The sequence below is a fragment of the Lampetra fluviatilis genome, chromosome 9 (genome assembly GCF_964198595.1).
Source record: "Lampetra fluviatilis chromosome 9, kcLamFluv1.1, whole genome shotgun sequence".
NCBI classification, from domain to species: Eukaryota; Metazoa; Chordata; class Hyperoartia; order Petromyzontiformes; family Petromyzontidae; genus Lampetra; species Lampetra fluviatilis.
In genome coordinates this window covers 5774358-5793288 of record NC_136283.1, presented here as the reverse complement: position 1 = coordinate 5793288, position 18931 = coordinate 5774358, and the positions used below count along the sequence as shown (strand labels likewise).

The following is an 18931-nucleotide window of genomic DNA, read 5'->3' as shown; positions in this document are numbered from 1 at the left end:
CGGGGGGGGGGGATATTTCAATGTATGACAAATAAAAAAATTCATTTGGTTGATTTCCAACTTAAAATCGTTTTATTGAAATAACATAACAGAAGTGGTATTTTTTCATACAGTTCTGTAATCCTTGCAAAGTTACAATTCCAGATGGTGTGCAATTGTCTAAGTCTTTGAATTACAAATGTTTATTTTTAATGGGTTATTATTGTGCAAGGTAACAACTGTTCTCGCTTGAATTTATCACCTTTATAACTGTCAAATTGGAGGCACTGAATCTAAGCTGCATGTGTATGAGTTATATCTGCAATGCAAGCAGTGCATAGCAGGAATGTGACCATTGCAACTTATTTTTCCATGCTCAAAGAAAACTCCATTGAGGCAGGTGGTAATGGTGAATATGTATGTACGTTCACCTCTGCACTGCATGCAAGGTGTTGCTTATCATTTTAATTATTGCTTAAACCTTGACGGTGAGGGTATGCTGAGCGTTTAATTTGGTAGAGGACGTTTGACCGTGCGCCCAGCACTATGTATAGCTTTAAGTTACGTACGGAATCTCTAGTCGGCTGTGTGATGGTCTTATGACTTTGTTCCATTGGCTGCATTCTGTGTGAAAGGTAAGTGAGGCTGGTATTGAGGGGGTGGGGGACGTCTGACTGGAGTAAGAATAACTTTAGGCTGCAGCACAGGGACGGATTGCCGGTTTGCACCTGCAATTCAATGCCCTAAATGACCTTTGTTTCTGTCTGTTCATTGGCATTCTGGGGTAAAGGCCACACGGAGAGCCACCCCATAGAGCAGGGGTCTGCAACCTGTGGCTCCGGAGCCGCATGCGGCTCTTTGAGGACTGCTTCGTGACGTTATTTATTAAGGGACCCGGTAAAAAAAATATAGTTTTTTTTGACCGAATTCGAAAGAAATGGCTTGTTAGTTTGATTCTCGACCCCTGCCATAGAGTAACCTGTAGCTGCAAAAGGGCACGTTCATTTTAAATATGTAACATTGCAGTGTGTGGCAATTGTGCTGATCTGGCCTGACAATTGATTGCCAGGATTTGAAAAGGCTCTTTGTTAATTTTCATGGGTTGAGGTGAAAGGTTCCTCTGGTTCATTAGGGTTCTCGTATCCGGGACATCGCTACATTTAGATTGGTTTTGTTTATATGTTGAAATTGAAGTGTTTGGTTTCTCTCAGAGTTGGTCAACAGATGACTGTTGGATAGCGTTGTATTGGATTTCTGCCTCATGGTTGTATTTGAAAATAAAATTTGGTGCCCCTGAATTTTATGTTGGAACTGAAGCTGCCAATAGTTAAACTTTTTTTTATTATGCAACTATTTCTTTTAAATGGTTACCTTCTCTCTGACTTTGAATAAACTGACTCGTCGCATTTGTTTTGGTCACGTTGAAATGGCCAACAAGATTCCGTATATCGGCTGTGGGTATCGCAGGATATTTTTTGTTTATTCTTTTGTTTATTAAAACCAGCACATAATACCAAGTTCAACATTAATTGCAGTCGAATTGTGTTTCATATGTCGCATACGATCTTATGCTGAACCCTCGCCTTCCAATGCAATAACCAACGTTCTGCAAGTGCAGCCGTAATCAACATTTGCAATATGAATTGTGGTAGAAAGGGCATTTTGTGCGCTGTGCTTTGCAACATTGTATAAAAACAACTAATACACAGCTGTTGACTTTGGCAAAGATGCACTGATTGCTTTTTGTTCTCTGGAAATGGGCGAATGTGCACATTGTGATTTATAAAACTGAAATTAACAAAAAATTAATTAAAATGCTTCATCCTACTGTTAAAATTTTTTCTCTCAAAAAATAACACTCAATTCTTGAAATGTCTTAGTTTGCGCATAAGGGTGGTGCTCATCCTGCCCCTGTTCAAGTCGAGGCTCAAAGTCGTTCCTACTGCCTGTCTAAAATAAATTACCACTGTAACCACATTTATCTGTGTCACTGGAACCCCAAATTAATGACATTTCTATTTTTCACCGACAAGATGAGTAACCCGGAAATGATTCGTGCCATTATGTACTTTACACACAGTATGATGCACCCCAGCAGCCACGGCGGATAATAGTGTCTACCGTAATTGGGCTCATGTTGAATGATAGCCAGTGCGCGAGTCCTGACTGCAGGAAACGATTGCGCCCAACTGCTTATCAGAATGTTTATTCATCGTGGAGGAATACGATGAACTATAAAGCTCTTTTTCACAGATGTCGAGTTGGTGGATAAGAACATTACAACAACAAACAATGCAAAAACACGATATTAGTGCAAAGTATACGAAAGGCAAACAAATCGCCCAAAAATATACAAATGAAATTAAACCATCCCCATCCTTCCAGGAAAAGCCCACTCGGGTATTAACTTATTTTTCAGAAGCGACCTGGTCATAATTTATATCTCAACAAAGTGGCTTATCACGTGGAAAATGTATAGCAACAAAATAATTTAAATAATTTCAATGTTCCGTGTGTACCGCAGGCAAGATGCAGTCTGCTCAGGAGGTGCTGAAGACGTTGCGGGTGCCCGAGCTGGATGAGGTGCGTCAGTACGTGCGCTCGCTGCCGGCGCCGGCGCTCATGGGGCTGGGCGCGCTGGGCACCATGACGGCTTACTGGCTCGCCACGCGACCCCGCGCTCTGTCCGCACCCTGTGACCTCTCAAAGCAGTCTCTACCCGTCAAGGTGAGGTCACCTCCTGCTTCTTACGAATTTTTTTTCACCTTCTCCCTCCCACCCCGCCACCCTCCCCTTTCACAACTTATTTCAATTGTGCTACCGGTGTCGTGTTGTGATAAGGAAGAATCTATTCCGAAATCTCCACAGTGCAGCCTGCTTCCATGTGTCCAGAACAGGCAGAGGGAAATGTTTTTTAGGGCTTCTCTCAAAAAGTGATTTGAAGTGGCCTTTTTATTATTTTCACAGTTGTGAGGGGACCCTCCTGCAAGCTCTACTATGAGATTGCTGCATGGCAGTCAGACTAATATGCATAATTCTCAGAGCTGAAATGTCGCCAACTTAAGCACAAAACCAAATTTGATATCATCATTTTTTGTGCAGTCACTGGTGACCAGATTTAAACCATCAACTCTATTAACACTCGAGAAACCACATTTAATCGTGGGAAGCTGCCCATATTTTAACACATGATCTCACCAGTGCTAGCTCATCGCTCCGAATTCTGAGAAAAAACAGTCATGGTTACCTCCGCTAAAGTGCCCATCATCACATGGGTTTGGCAGGGTTGGATTACATTTGTACACGTGTGGCCAAGTGTGTGCGGAGTTGAAGCTTCACCCCCTTGTTGGCATGGGTTCACTTGTTGCCCCAGTTTCCTTTCACACTTGGCCAAACAATCACAAAACTTAAATCTTCTGAAAATACGATGAAGACTAGAGCTGGGACCATGAGTTTGTTATGCTGATTATACGATTGTGAAACATTTGAATCGACTACTTTTTTTGTGGTTGATTATTCAGATCCCTGTAATGGTTGTGGCCACCCGTACAATCCTTCCTACTAGAGGCTAGAGACATGAGAATCAGAATATTTATTTAGACTGGAGAAATTTGATGGGCTATGAAGCTCTTTTCACAGCTGTCCGGTCGGGGCACAGGGTCAGCAAGTTACAACCAAAAAAATCAATAGGGACACCCTGCAGGCCACGCCAAGCGGCCGAGCATGACACAGCTGATGTCCATGACGTCACCCAAGCATCTCTTGTTACCTCCCTTCCACCGGCACGAATGGGAACAGAGCCGAGACATTTTTATCCCAACTATTTTCCTCTGGCTTTTTTTTAGATGGACATACATTCTAAAAAAAGATAATATATATATTTGGAGTATAGCCAGAAAGTTTCTTTTCAATGTCACGGGGTGCCTCAGTCATTGGCTCCTAATAATACTGAACCTAGTGAGCTGAGACTTTTTACACTTGTTTGGTAAAAAAAAGTTGAACTTTGTTCGTCCTTTAATCATAAAATATCTAAACATCCTTTCCTGCGAGTGAGTCGCTGGGATCCTCTAGAATTTACTATCTATGGTCACAATATTGCACACACATTTAATACATTTTATTTTAACATGGTACAAAATAATGAGTATAATAACCAACAACTGGCAGAAGAATAGCTGTTAGCAAGGGTAATGTTTTTTTAAAATTAGTATATCAACAAGGCAATTAATCCAATGTGTTCAAAATAATTGCAGGACACATTTATAAGTCCATGAGTTGTTAACGTGGCCAAGAAAGGCATGATTGCTGAGCGCTTAACAAGCAGTCTTCTGTTTACAAGTAGTTTCTTACTTTGCAAGCAGTGTGTATTTTGGCCAAGCAAGCATTTCCCATGCTAGAATGGCTCTTAACAGAATGTGCACCTTTATGTGCACAAAAGAGCAGGCACACCGTCAACTTTGTGTGAGCGTGCCCCAGGTGTAGCACTGTTATGAGTGGACAGCGTGGGTGAATGGGTTCCTCAAAAAAAACATTGGCGTAAAGCATCATTATGCATGTCCCATGTGGTTCTCTGCCAAGTTATTACTCGCTAGTCTTTAAAAGGGCTTTGCCCTGGTATCCGATAGGTGTGTTCACTTGCCCGTGTTATAATTAAGTGACTCGCAGTTCAGTAATCCGCTTCGGGAGTAGCCTGGTGAACGTATGAAAAATGCTGCCAGCGAACAATTGCCACAAGCAGTACCGCTTATCCGAGCCCTTGCGTGGCCAAGAAGTGTAACCCCCAGGAACGGAACAGATTCTTCCTATTATCCACATTTAGCCACTCTTTACCGCTGGTAAAATGAGCCAATTATTTTAGTAAACAAGGGATTATCTGGTCGATCCACCATGCCCTCCACATAAAATCAGGTAAGGAAATGTCCAATGGTTTTTGTTCACTTTTGACCTTAGAAACTAAATTTAATAGTGGTCCAGAAAAAAACGTTTTAGATGCATACAATTCTGGTGACGTCCCCTACCACTCCACAACCTCTTACCATTATTTTCCCCTACTCGCCATCATTGGTAACTTTACCTGTAATACATGCTTGGTCATTGGAGATAATCTATATCGGTATAAGCGGAAGAAACCTTGGAATAAGGATTAAACCTCTTGACTTTAACTGGTGTTAACTGCCTTGATTAGTTGGATCGTTTGTGGGGGTATTATTCTAGGGCTTGAATTACAAAAAACATTAAAATGTTATGTTATTTAAATTGGATGCATTTGCATCAGACTGTTGTGTGCACATAGTTTTATATATGTTGCATGTATTCTTGTCAATACATCTCATGGCCGTGAAGTTCAAGAATTTTAGACATCTCCTGTTCTCAAATATTCCTGTTTTCTAAATCGTATTGAGGCACTGCATTTGATATTGGTCAATTATGTGGGTGATGCTTTTATCATTCTGCAGCTCCCAAATCATGAGTTTTTTTGCTTTTTAGATATCCAACTTAAAATGATAAATACTCCTTTGCTCTTAATGCGTGGGCGGCGCATCGATTCCTGTCCTGCTGATATATTTTATAATCATGTTGGTGCAAGCTACTCAACTCGGCACCATGATGTTGACTCTATACCTTTATGTATTTACTGTCATTAATGATTACCATAACTTGTTACCAGGCAGAAATGCTCTTTGATGACGGTGAGTGAATTAATTAATATGTTTCTGTGCTTGAACAAATGATTTAGTACTCTGCAATGTGTGCCAATTCTGTGGAATATCAAAACGAATGCATTGACAATGATGGCATGCCATGTGACCTGAACTTACGCAGGCACCCATAATAACTCCATGATTTAGGAGAACCACCTACGATGTCCTAGAACATGGTGCTGGCAGCGGTGTATGGCAAACTTTCTGCCGAGCCCTGGGTGATAGGAAATTTCTCTTCGCATGTGTTCGCTGAAACCCTGTCCTCTTGCCAGGGCCTGGAGTACGTGCGCAGGAGTACACTTGTGCCAGACGACAATACATTCTTCACGTATTTTTATGAGGATGCCCGCACAGGATATGAAGTATTCCAAAGAGGACTTCGAATCAGCAGTGAGTATCCTGATCTTTTTTGTCTTTGTGTTTTGGTATTTTAAAATGAATGGATGTAGCACTACCAATTGTTTCAAAAATGAACTCTTGAACTCATCTGGCCTCCCATCGGAACACGTTTTTATTGTTGTAATCGCCTTCCTTTTCTTTGTTCGATATGTTTTACATGAACTGTAATAGTGAGCTCATTTACTCTGAATAGCAGTGTCTCTGGGTATCCTTATCGACCTCTAAAAACAAGACCCACATCCATTGGCAAGACAGCTGCTGACGTTGTCTAATTCTATTTTTATGGGCAGTGTTTAGCTGCAAAATAATTATCATGGCAAGTAGAGTATTTGTTTTTTTCATGTTAACTTTAGCTCGTGGTGTAATTCACTGTTGCAAGCAGTGAAGATAATTAGTCATTACAATCGTCTCACCTGAAGACGATTGCCTGTGTTGCGATCGAAACGTCGTGATCTATTATTTTGTGCCTTTACCGAAAGACCCAAAGAGGGAAATCCTGCAGTCACGAAAGCTTTTTAAATCAATTGTTACCATATTTGCTTGTTTCGTGTCATCCAAAGGTGGTTCGCAACAAACAAAAAGGAAATTATATATTCAGAAAAAGACATAGGATGGTCATATTTTGGCAACCAATCGTCAAAGACTGATCAAAGCCGTGACTGTGAACACGAATCTAGTTTGACAATGCCCTACTTCCCCGTTTTAAATATTTTATTTTTCCATATTAGTTCAGATGTTTGTTTTTGCTTTGTAGCCATTTCTGTTATTATAAGCGAAAGGTTGTTGCTGGCCTTGCAATTTCCTGGCAATTGTGACTTTACACTGAGACCTCCTTTACCAGTGGCAAAATATAGTAGTAGGTTTTTACCCTTTAAACTGGTACAAAACTGACACCTTTATACAAGGCATCATGTTTGCAATAACCACAACACAAGTAGTCATAATGCAAACAAAAAGAAACAACTATGATAATGATAATAATATGCACTGTCCTTGAAGTTGATTGGTCCACACCCGAGACAGCTTTCCTTAGAGCCTAGTCTCCATTGGTGTTGTACGCCTTTTGGTGTCATCTGGTCCAACACCAATGGAGACTAGGCTCTAAGGAAAGCTGTTTCGGGTGTGGACCAATCAACTTCAAGGACAGTGCATATTATTATCATTATCAGAGTTGTTTCTTTTTGTTTGCATTTTGACTACTTGTGTTGTGGTTATTGCAAACATGATGCCTTGTATAAAGGTGTCAGTTTTGTACCAGTTTAAAGGGTAAAAACCTACTACTAAATTGTGACTTTGTTGCTTGAAGAGCTGCAGTGCAGCTCAAGCAGAGACCCATTTCAGTGGAACATGTCAGCCTGTACTGAAACTGCTTCACCAAATAAAACAGTCTGTTCTGAGGCTCTGACTCGATAATTTGTTCTGTGTTAAAATGCAGTATATATAAAATGACTTCAACTAGGTAACTTTTCACATGTATGTATGTTTAACTTCTTTCGCACCATACGTAGCCAACCGTGCTAATTGGAGGTGCGGGGAAGGGCAACAAACTATATACAAAACATTTTGAAATTCGTTTTCAATCTATATTTAAAAGTGCATAGCTCCAGTGGCTTCTGCATATTGGAAGGACTTAAGTTATAGTATCGTGCATGCTTCATGTCAGAGTGAAAATGAAAGTATGTTGTGCAATTGCGACTGTCGTTGATTTGAGGCTAACAAGATGTATGGCATTTAAAAATAAAAGTTATGACCGTTTTAAAAACAACACGAATATTCTGCATAAAATCATTATGCCCCAAATTATACAAATGTCACATTCGCCACAAGCAAGGTGCGTTTATAAATCGTTAATCCCGAAAATATTGTGCTGCTCTTGCAATTTAGATAATGGACCGTGCCTTGGCCACAGGAAACCAAATCATCCCTATGAGTGGATCTCTTACAAAGAGGTGAGAACATCTTGGCGGTGGAACACCGGTTGACTGGTGATCTGGAAAGAGAGCGGTAGGAATCCGGGTAGGAATAATAGAGGGAGGTGGTGTCTGCAGACTTGCTGTCGGTCACAACAAGAAGAGGAAATACAAATATCCATCAAAAATACACGTGTGTGCAGGAGTTCTGTGTAGTGGTAAATTGTGTTTGGAGTAGGGGATTACAGAGATTCGGCAGTGTAATAGCATTGAAGTTTTAGGAGATTATAGATTTCGCCACACGTAGAGGTGTGCATTGGATGTACAAAAGCCTTATCCATTAGCTTACAAGCACTGAATAGAATTGAAAGTGCAGTCAACAATCGGCAGCTGTAAAACAAAGACAAGTTCTCATTATAACTCATGAGTACAGCACGTTCAGCAATGTCCGGCACTGCCATGTGCCTCTTGGAACCCTTAAAACATGGATCATATTGTCACTTGGCTAAAGGAAACAATACTTCAAATATGTAAATGATGAGAGAACCCATCACAACAGCAACATTGTGTGTATTTACGTTGAAGTTCTTTCTCATCGTACATAGCCAACCATACTAATCGGAGGTGCGAAAAGAAAACGGATTTAACGGCACACAAATGTGAGTGTCTCGCTTCAGAATAAATATTTTTACTGGAAGACTCCGATGAGCTATCAAGCTCTTTTTCATAGATGTCAAAGTTGGTTTCCACAGATGTCCAGTTGTGAAAACGTCTCAGCCTCATCCAAACCACTGGCTGATGAGAACTGAATCTTGCCATTTTGTCATTTAGACCGGTGTTTCTCAACCTTCTTAATTCCTCTGCGCACTTTCGAAGTTGCTCAATCTTTGCGGCACACTGAACTAACAAATAACTTTCTGGCCTTTTTTAGCTATTTATTTAGCACTTTTCGGAATGCGACTGCCGCGGTGTAATGGTTGAACACGCTGGACTTGAAATAGTGTTTGCCGGTTCAATTTCATCTGTCAGCGCGGCAGTTGAATTGATGGGAAGATTTCTTAACAGGACCCTGCGGGGTGGGCTGGTAGGAACGAATAACCAAAGAATATAAACATAATGTATTATTACACTTGTTAAGCCAGGAAAGCCCCACTGAGTCAAAAGGTTTTTGTAGGGTCCTGCCAAGTGTTTGCAGTAGGGGCGATGTTGATACACGGACGGACGGACGATATAATTTATTGGTGGTCTGGTCCACTTCGTTCCTACCAGTAAAATGCCCCCCTCACGTCCCTTCTGTCTGCTCGTGGCACACCAGTGTCGAAGTACTGGTTTAGACCACCCAACTCAATAAAGTTATGATAATGTGGCCATCCACACGCAGCATTGCAGCAAAGACGCGTTCTCATTAGAACTCATTTCCTATCTCATCAGTTTAGAAATGTTCGCTGCTGCTGCCAATATGCCTCTGGGGAGCCCCCATATGTTGAGAGGACTTTTACCTTTACACTGTGGAGACCTCATTAGCACTTGCTTAAAGGAAGCGACAATTTAAATGTAACTGACAGGAAAACCCATCGCAACAAATAATAAATGCAGGTTGTAAATTTAATTGAGCTGAAAGAGATTTCATTGCACGCAAAGGTGTGTATTTCACAAGCTCAAAATAACTGAATATAGCCATTTTGTCATTTATGCCACCAGCTCAAATAGAGTTTAGAAATTGTGGCAATCCCAGCAGGCAGCAGTGATGCCGAGTCATATGGCAGCAGCAAACATTGACTGCTGTACTAATGAGTTGTAATGAGTAAGAAACCTGGTATACAGGAGTCTTCGCTTTACTGCTGCCTGTTGGGATGCCACATTTTCTCAATTCCTTGAGTTGGTGGTCTGCGACAAATTGGCCACACTTTCAGTTCTTTTGAGCTGGTGTTTTGGGTCAGGCTCAGAGCTTAAGTGCATGCGATGCATACCTCTGTGTGGTCAATCTGTCTGTTTCCAGTCTGCATTAATTGTTTCTGTTGTTGATGGGTTTTGTTATTTTACAGAATTGAAATAAGAGATTGATAATGCTCTGGAATTATTACAAAGGGGGGGGGGGTGGCAAAAGTTCTACTGTTGGGGGATCACCAGCTTGGGATGCTTACAATGCAGTTTCATTCAGTGCCATTCTGTTTTTCTTTTTAAAACATGAACTTGTGAAAGTATTCTCAATGCTCACGATAAAATTGGAAGCCCCTTGCCACAACAAGAGAAGGAAACTAAAATCCACTTGTACTGTACACAGCTTCATACTAAACACAGGTATGGCCGATCACTTCTGCACTCATCTTAGGAGTGAAGCATGTCACACCCAGCTGCGAATCCCCAACTTCCTTTCTAAAAAGACAGATTTTTGCGGCTCATGCCCATGACAGCTGAACTGCCATCAATAGAAAATTCCCGCTGAGCTCATGCTATGCAGTCCCATGGTCACTGACACAAACACATGCCCTGTGTTCAATGTTTTTTTACATCTCTGACGGAAGCTCAGACTTATGCACATTAACTTGGCAGCCACATTCCTGAGTTTGGCCGCATAACTGAATGTGGTTCAAATATTCATTGACATCTATGGAGCTTGTGTTGAGAGACTGCATATTATTGAATGTTCTTTGCTGCAAACAATTAAATTACACACTTAACTATTATAATTGCTTTGCAGCCATGTAATATTTATGGATTGCATAATTTTAAGAGCTTTAAAACATTCTTATGTTCCATAAGTGCCTCAATATATTATATTTTTTATACACAATGCTAATTGCAAAAACATGCTCTCAGTGTCTTATCACAAGGGAGCAAATGCTGAAGTTAAACGGTTGTTGGTGTTTCTATAGATACATAGACGGATTTGACGAGCCGCGCTTGTTAACTTAACACTTCTTGGAACACTATAAATATGAGCACGACATCTGAGCACCAGCCCTTGCACAGTTACTGAATACAACTACACTTCTTTTCTTCGTCAGTTGCTTTTTCTACATTAGTCCATTCAATTTCCAACATTCTCTGCACCTCCCATTAGCACGGTTGGCTACGTACAGTGTGAAAGAAGTTCTGCATACATGCCCTGTCACATTACTCGCCAGAATCCTCGATACATTACTATATATTTTGCATAGTGTAAACGCAATCGCATCTCAAGATGCTTAAGAACAGTGGGAAGATTTATTTTCGAGGGATGGTCAAGTAGAGCCAGGGGGAGGAAAGGCTGGGTGTGTTTGAACTTGGGCAGGAAGTTTACAGCACAGATGGCTGTGGGAAGGGAGTTCCATGCTATTGCGGCAGCAGAGGATGACGTGAAAATTCTCACCGAGCAAAGGTTCCCTGGTGGCTTCATTCAAAAGCTTTGTTTTCTGAAATGTAGAGTTCGTGGCAGGGGAATAGTGTGATGAGAGGTGAGGCCTCTCTTCTTCACGAGCCACACAGCAGCATAAGAGCATTGCTTTTAGTGTCTTGAGCGTCTTGTTCAGTTCATAATTTTCTAATTTATGTTTTATAGTGTATTTTTTTTTTACCCTCGGAAGACTCATTCTGGGGCGAGCGAGTCTATTTTTTACTGTTAATTTTTTGAGACCAGATGCTGATTTTCATGCCGGAGGATATACGACTAAACTAATCACTTTTTATTTTACCAGGTAAGGCCCCACTGCGCTATATATCTTTTTTTCAGAAGTGACCTGTCCAGAAATTATAGCCCAAGGAAGTGGCTTATAATATACTCTAGATATGATGTCTCTGGCTGCCCCTTTTTTCCCCGAGTACCATAACAAATGTTTGTCCTATTATGTGTTTCTGTGTTTATTCCGCAGACTTCGGATCGTGCAGAGTATCTGGGGTCGGGGTTCCTGCACCGTGGGGCAAAGCCGTCGTCTGAGCAAGTCATCGGGATCTTCTCACAGAATCGGCCTGAGGTGATGGCACTAATCTCTCGGCTCTTCCACAACATGCTCCATGCAATGCTCTTTCAAATTGTCATCGCCAGGCGTGGAGCATTGCATCTATTCATCTATTGATGTCGATATTTACACTCGCAATGCATGTATCAAATTGTGCCTGTGTGACTTGATTATGATTTATGCAATTGGTGTACTAAACTAAAATGTATGCCAATATGGCAAACATAATTGCAAATCGGCCATAAACAAAAAGAAACTATTCATACGAGATGTAAAAACGAATGGTACATTTAATCGATGTTGACACATGGAGCATGCAGGGCTCTAATATTCGATTCGTATATTGTATGCAATTGCTTTACATAATCCTTGCAGCATCTATCTATTCTGCATTCACCACAATGCCAAACATTTTTATTCTTGAATAGAATCCCAACTCCAAATCATGACAGTTCATGAATCACCAGGGCAGAATCAGTATACGACCAATCGATACGGTAGTGGACATCGGCTTGCACATTCTCCGTGAATTCACAACTTGTTTGCTGAATTGGTCATCTCGAGGGGGGAGTTTAAACAACTGACTTGTCTCCTGCAGTGGATCATTGCGGAGCAAGCCTGCTACACATACTCCTTGGTGGTGGTCCCACTCTATGATACGCTGGGACGAGAATCCATTGACTACATCATCAGTCAGGGTATGTGCATGCATCTATACACAGGTATTGTATTTGTTTATCAGGTAAGTCCCACTGAGCTATATAGCTCTCTTTCAGAAGTGACCTGGCCACAAATTATTGCTCAATGAAGTGCAAATATTCTAAAAGTATGTTTATAAATATGGAGGGAAAAACAGGAGGACCCGGATCAAAAATAAAATCTACATGTCCACAGGAAGAACATACAAACTCCACATATACAGGCATCAAGGTAGGGATCGAACCCATGACCTGTATACCAGGCAAGGTAGTTAACATCTCGCCACCGTGGCATCCCACAATAATCAGGGTACAACTCATAACCATGGAATAGTATCAATGTTTTACGTTGAGAATCTTTAATTGTTTTAGCCCTCGTGGCTCCCCACCCCCCCCCCCCGATTGTGTTTATGGTGTTATGTCACAAGATGAAGTATCCATTGAGTTTGTCGCAGAGTAGTGTTAGAGAACGGCCCATTGAAGCATGTGACACAGCCACCTCCTGAGAATCGTTCAAGTGACCTCTGGTTCATACAGTAGGACCAGCACCCAACTGCCCTGCCTGCCATCGAAAGTAATGTTTTCTGTATGACGGTCAAACCAATATTTTCACTTCTCAGTACTGGAATTTAGCCAATTTGAGTCCAGCACTGTATTTAATGTTTTTTTGTACAGTAATTTGTGACAATGGCTTAATCACAGGTGAGAATGTAACTGTGTTCCAGAGAATGTAGCAGGGATTTTTAAACCATAAGTTATAGGTGCGTACTGGTTTGGTTAATAAGTATAAATCTATTGCTGTGTGCATATGTATGTATATAATTTTAAAAAGCGTGGGCGTTTGGACAAAAGATGAACATTTGCCGTGCATTCTTGAATTTCAGTTATTCAGACCTTTTTTTATTTCAACAAAAATGTATTAAACCGACTTCATAATGTGCACCAAGATGCAAGTTTTCATGCCTGATAGGAAAACTTCAAACAAATAGCCATTCGTACCTGGGAAATGTCTTGAAATAGTGGAACATAACAAATGCATGGCACTGCCCACGTCTTTTCTTGTTTTATAACAACGTGTGCCTTCGTGACTATACACTGTTGCTGCCCATTTTAATGTAAAATTAGCGTACGTAAAATAGTCATTTATGTCAGGATATACTTTTCTTTGGAGACGATCGATTTCTCTAACTTTACATGCTCCAATATGCCCAGGGCCATTCCATTTCTCAGACTGAAACATTCTAATTATAGGATGCAGTTCAGCCGGTTTTACAGAATCTCGTCATTACAACCCTTAACCGCCTACCTTTTCATGTTTACTATCTTCATTCAAAGTTACAATAATGCGTACTTGGTGATTGCTAAGCAATAGTTCCACGTGAAATACAGAGCACTGATTCAAATTAATGTGTGTGTGTGTCACACAAGATGCCTCAGTGGGGAGCACCGGTGGTGCAGCTTCCAGTCATCTCAATCTGTTGTTAACCCATAACACCTGGGTCTGGCCTGTGACCTGCCAGAGAGCAAGCCTTAGACACTTCACCTGGTCTCAAAGTGTACTTGGCGTGGCGAAACTAGCGTTGCACAGCTGCTGTGGTGTGACATCACGGTCACTTGGTGGCGAATGACAGCGTTACGTTGAATTGGCAATCGCTGAGTCATGTGCGATTATTGTCAATCGTCAGGATTGTGCAGTGTGTAATGACTTAATTTGTATTATAACGGAGAAGATTGGTAAATATGAAAATGTGGACCGGAGTGGATCTGGGGACTGAAGTTTGAAAAACACTGCCGTAACGAGAGATATACTGTTGTGTTTATATTCGGCTCAAGTTTATTTACTAACATGGTGCACGTGGGGCGCACAAACATGAATTGGATGGGTTTGTTTTTCTGCAGCTGCTTATGCGTTGTGACTTGCAATTTGGATATTATCAAACCATATTTATACTACAATCTCAAGTCAAGTCTCCGACTAATTGTAGAAAATCTAACACTTTTTCTTCAGATTTGATGGTTTAAATGAGCCACTGTTTATTGCAATTTGCTGCATTTGTTAGAAAAAATAAGACCTGGAGAGTGTAATAGTCTAAATATAAGAATAGATTTTACCTTTTCAGGCAATAAAACAGGTGTTAAGATGTTAAAACACCAAACAGAAACACCAGAGACAGCTTTCTTTAGAGCCTAGTCTCAAACAGTGTTAGACCAGAGGACGCCAAAGGGCAAACAGCACAAAGACAATGCCACTGTCAGGGCATTAACAGCTCGGGGGTGAGCAGCTGCTAGGCTCTGAAGAAAGCTGTCACTGGTGTGGACTAATCGGTTTCAAAGACAACGCATATACTACCAGAGCATGTTTTTTGTTTGCATGTTCACCACAAGTATATGGGGTTTATGCAAGCATGATTCCTTGAAAAAGGTTTCAATTTGTTGTTTTAACATCTTAACACCTGTTTTATTGCCAGAAAGGGTGAAACATGTTCTCATATTCTGATACTGGTAAGAGAGGTCCCATAATGTAATAGACTTGTCACAGTCGTCCAATACTCTGCTCATTCTACCAAAACGTTTGCTTTATTCCTCCAATTCTGTTGATTGCTGTGTGCACATTGTGGGCGTCTGAACATTTAGCGGAGATCTCCACGGTGGTCTGTGACAAGTTGGAGAAGGTGAAGGGCCTGCTGGAGAGCATAGAGGAGGGTGCGATCCGCATCGTCAAAACCATCGTGGTCATGGAGCCCTTCGACGGCGTGATGGAACAGCGCGCCCGCAAGTGTGGAGTCGACTTAATCCTTTTCCGCGAGCTTGAGGTGAGACGTGGCCCGATGTCGCCCATTTGTATGAACTACGTATGTTGAGCTTCTTTCGTACCGTACGTAGCCACCCGCGCTAATCGGAGGTGCGTGTGTCTCCAGCCCTCGCGCGTGTGTTATGGGCCAACACGATGTCATACCAGTTTGCTCGTAGACTTGTTGACTGGTTGTTGAAGCTTTTTATTGGTGTAACGATTCAGTTTGATTAGTCGATTAGTCTGATAACGTGACAATAGTGGGGGGGGGGGTGGACGAGTCTCACGTGTGCCGCCAGATAGGAGGTCATTATTATTGTTTTAATCCGTCATTGCCTTGTCTGCAATGTATGGCTCTTAATTTGTTGCAATGAGTTTGAGTGTGCAGGTGTCGTGCGATTTTACATGGAGCGAATAACGTTTGTAAACATGTAACATGTTTTTCAGGTCATTGGAAAGACAAATCACAGAAAGCCAATTGTAAGTACGGTACAAATCTGTATCGCAAAGTGGCAAAATATAATTCAAATCAAGAGTAATATGTACGATGTGTTTAGTCAGTTTCGCTGAATGCATTTCTTTGTTTTTCTGCAGCCTCCTCAGCCAGATGATATCGCCATCATTTGTTACACAAGTGGAACGACAGGTGAGCATCCACTTGCGCAAGCTGGCTGTCATATCCTCTGCACCGTTCCGGTCGTGCACACAGAGAATAGATGTCTAAGCACAGGCAACATCATCGGGACACACCTCGGGTGGATCTTAAAATGCACGAAGATTATACCACTGCGTTGTGCTTTAAAGCTCTGGGGTGTGTTTTTGGGTTGTTTCTTCTGCGTGTTTGGTATGGTGTATGATGTTTCACTTTCCGTTTAATCTTAGACCAAAAACTTACACCTAACGTCCTGGGAGCAATTAAGTTGCTGTCGAAGCTGTTCCATCGTTTAGCTGCACATGCTGTGGGAGCCTCATGAGAAACTGAAATCATCCCACTCTATCTATGTTGAACTTCTTTCGCAACTGTGCTAATCGGTTGGCTACGTACGTAGGTGTAGGGAAGCGTCGGGCATTGTGTCAAACAACACTCTTTTACAACCCGAAAACACGTTGGGAGAGCTGTGCACCGATAAACAGTTGCCGCATCTTTGATGGTTCAGTCGCTGTGTTTGCAAAGTTCAACAAGCAGTGAACACCAGTGTTGACCAATAAAAAATAAGTGTGGTGTTGCATTGTGTTTTGTGTGGGACATCTTTGAAAAATAACTATATAGCTCGTCTTATTATTCCAGTATTCATAAAGATATATTGATTCGTGGTTAAATTATATTTTTCTTAATAATACCTCTGTGTCTTTGTGAAAATTAAAATGTGTTTAGCCTAATGGAGCAGCGTTTGTGTAAGCACAGCAAATAGGACCTGGGTTAAAACTTTTGGATCTCGTCAGCAGAGAGGATTGTTATAACAAGTAATTATAATTGTTTTGTATTTTTATTGTGTAAATGTTAAGTTCAATTGTTTTTAAAGATAGATTAAGTTTTTAATTAAGCATTGAAAGACATCGAGGGTAATGCTACTTAATAAATTAGTGTCTGAAAGTGCCAGTATGGGAAATGCGTTTTGTTGTCATGTACACTGCAGAATTTATGACCTCTTGAAAAATTACGTGAGGTACGTGTTTGAGGAATAGTTAAATCTATCAACCGTAACGGTTAAGTTGATGCAATGCGCAATGCATTGCCTTTGCTGAATTGCTGTGGTGACTACAGCAAACTCTCTCATGTCATTTGTTTTTGTTGGGCAGGAAATCCTAAGGGTGCTATGCTAACCCACAAGAACATGATTTCCGACTTCTCTGCTTTCTTGGCCATTACTAAGGTAACAACACTGCCAAGAAAAGCTTATCGCATACTTACATTATCTTCAAACCGTATTGTCTGTCGTGTGGAATCCACGCTCGACTCTTCGAGCTGTTTTCTTTGCCGTTTTTTCGCGCCATTGATTTATTTGAGGTTGGATGTTTCAGCTTTCACGTCTCTCCTGTTTACAACTTGACCCGCCCGATTTAACTTTGAGTTTCATATTCGAGACGGTCGGTATGAGCTGGGTACACACCCTTGCGTTCGTTGCACTCGCTGCGTTAATACAGCAGATGGCAATGTTGTGGTCTAGCGAGCCCTGCACTGTTGTGGTGGCGCAGTGGTTTGGCCACTGTGCCGCAGACTGTGACCCCAGTTCATTTCGAGGTCACGCTGACACCTGTGACTCTACTAATCCTGGGCTTCTGCCCCCCCTCCACCACTTCACCCACCCTGCACAGACCAGCGTGGTGAAATTTGGTCGAACAACATCCATTACAGCAGTGGATTGACAAACGGTTATACGTTGTTATATTTTTCATTATAGTTAGTCTTCTTGTGTTGTGAAAGTTTTAAGTCGATTGCACTATTCTAAATTGTTTGTCATGTGCAGTACTCGTGCTGTGTTTTACACTACTCTATGCTACACGGTGTACGCTTGTCAGAATTAGTGCTTATTTAACTAAGTGCAAGCTGGGTAAAACCACATCTGTTTGGTTTGGAGACTAACTTGTTTTAATTTTTTTCATTTCACAGGATACGTTTTTACCCAACAAGGACGACGTTTTAATCTCGTTCCTCCCACTGGCTCACATGTTTGAAAGGCTTGTTGAGGTAATATAAGTCAACGCTTTTTGTTGACAGGGCTCAATGGTTAACAATTATGAGAGGTTCTTAAATTTTTGCGTCTTGCACCGATTGAGCTTCCCTGTCCAAGTTATTGCCGCTAGATTTTGTGCAGTTAATTCATAGAGCTCCTCGCGTATTATTCAACATGTCTGACGTTTTGCCGAAAGTGTTGGGGGCTTCTTCAAGTGAAAAATAGTTCCTGAAGGAAAAACATACGGTATGACCCGAAAACATTTTGGAGAGGCTTATACAGCACAATCGGGGAAAACCTATGCAGTTATTCATTCATGTGTATATATATATGTATACATACAGTATTTGGTATATTTTGTTAGCAATGTATTGACGGTCTCTCAATCATCTCTCTGAATACCATATGAGTGCCATTTGATATCCCCATGAGAATTAAGTTTTAGTCAAGTTGCTTTCCAAAGTCTCCATAATTAGGCAAATGCACATTTTTAAATAACCAAACATTAAGGGTATGTGTGTTTTGTGTGTGTACGTGTTCAGGCCTCCATTTTCTGCAACGGTGGCCGAGTAGGTTTTTATCAGGGTGATATAAGGTTACTCATGGACGATATGAAGGTTCTGCAACCCACCGTCTTCCCTGTCGTACCACGTCTGCTCAACCGAATCTATGACAAAGTAGGTGCATTAGAACGCTACTTAACTTTGCTTCATCGTAACTCTTGGCAGCATGATATATGACATCTAATGGACACCAGGAATGCCCTTTCTTGGAAATGCTATTCCATGCAGCAGCCTCCTATGCTGATGGATGCTGCCGTGGTATAATGGTTGGCACAC

General features: G+C 41.3%; 1 protein-coding gene across 1 annotated transcript in view; it reads left to right on the top strand.

The window, feature by feature from the left end:
* LOC144934156 (long-chain-fatty-acid--CoA ligase 1-like) overlaps positions 1-18931 on the top strand; it is a 41933-nt gene that overhangs the window by 9474 nt on the left and 13528 nt on the right. Inside the window, exons 2-12 of the mRNA XM_078859648.1 lie at positions 2504-2706; positions 5954-6071; positions 7965-8029; positions 11842-11943; positions 12527-12626; positions 15261-15439; positions 15865-15897; positions 16012-16063; positions 17218-17291; positions 18029-18106; positions 18635-18769. Of these exons, the coding sequence (XP_078715774.1) occupies positions 2509-2706; positions 5954-6071; positions 7965-8029; positions 11842-11943; positions 12527-12626; positions 15261-15439; positions 15865-15897; positions 16012-16063; positions 17218-17291; positions 18029-18106; positions 18635-18769 (1134 nt within the window). The 5' untranslated portion in view covers positions 2504-2508. The remainder of the gene's footprint in view (positions 1-2503; positions 2707-5953; positions 6072-7964; positions 8030-11841; positions 11944-12526; positions 12627-15260; positions 15440-15864; positions 15898-16011; positions 16064-17217; positions 17292-18028; positions 18107-18634; positions 18770-18931) is intronic.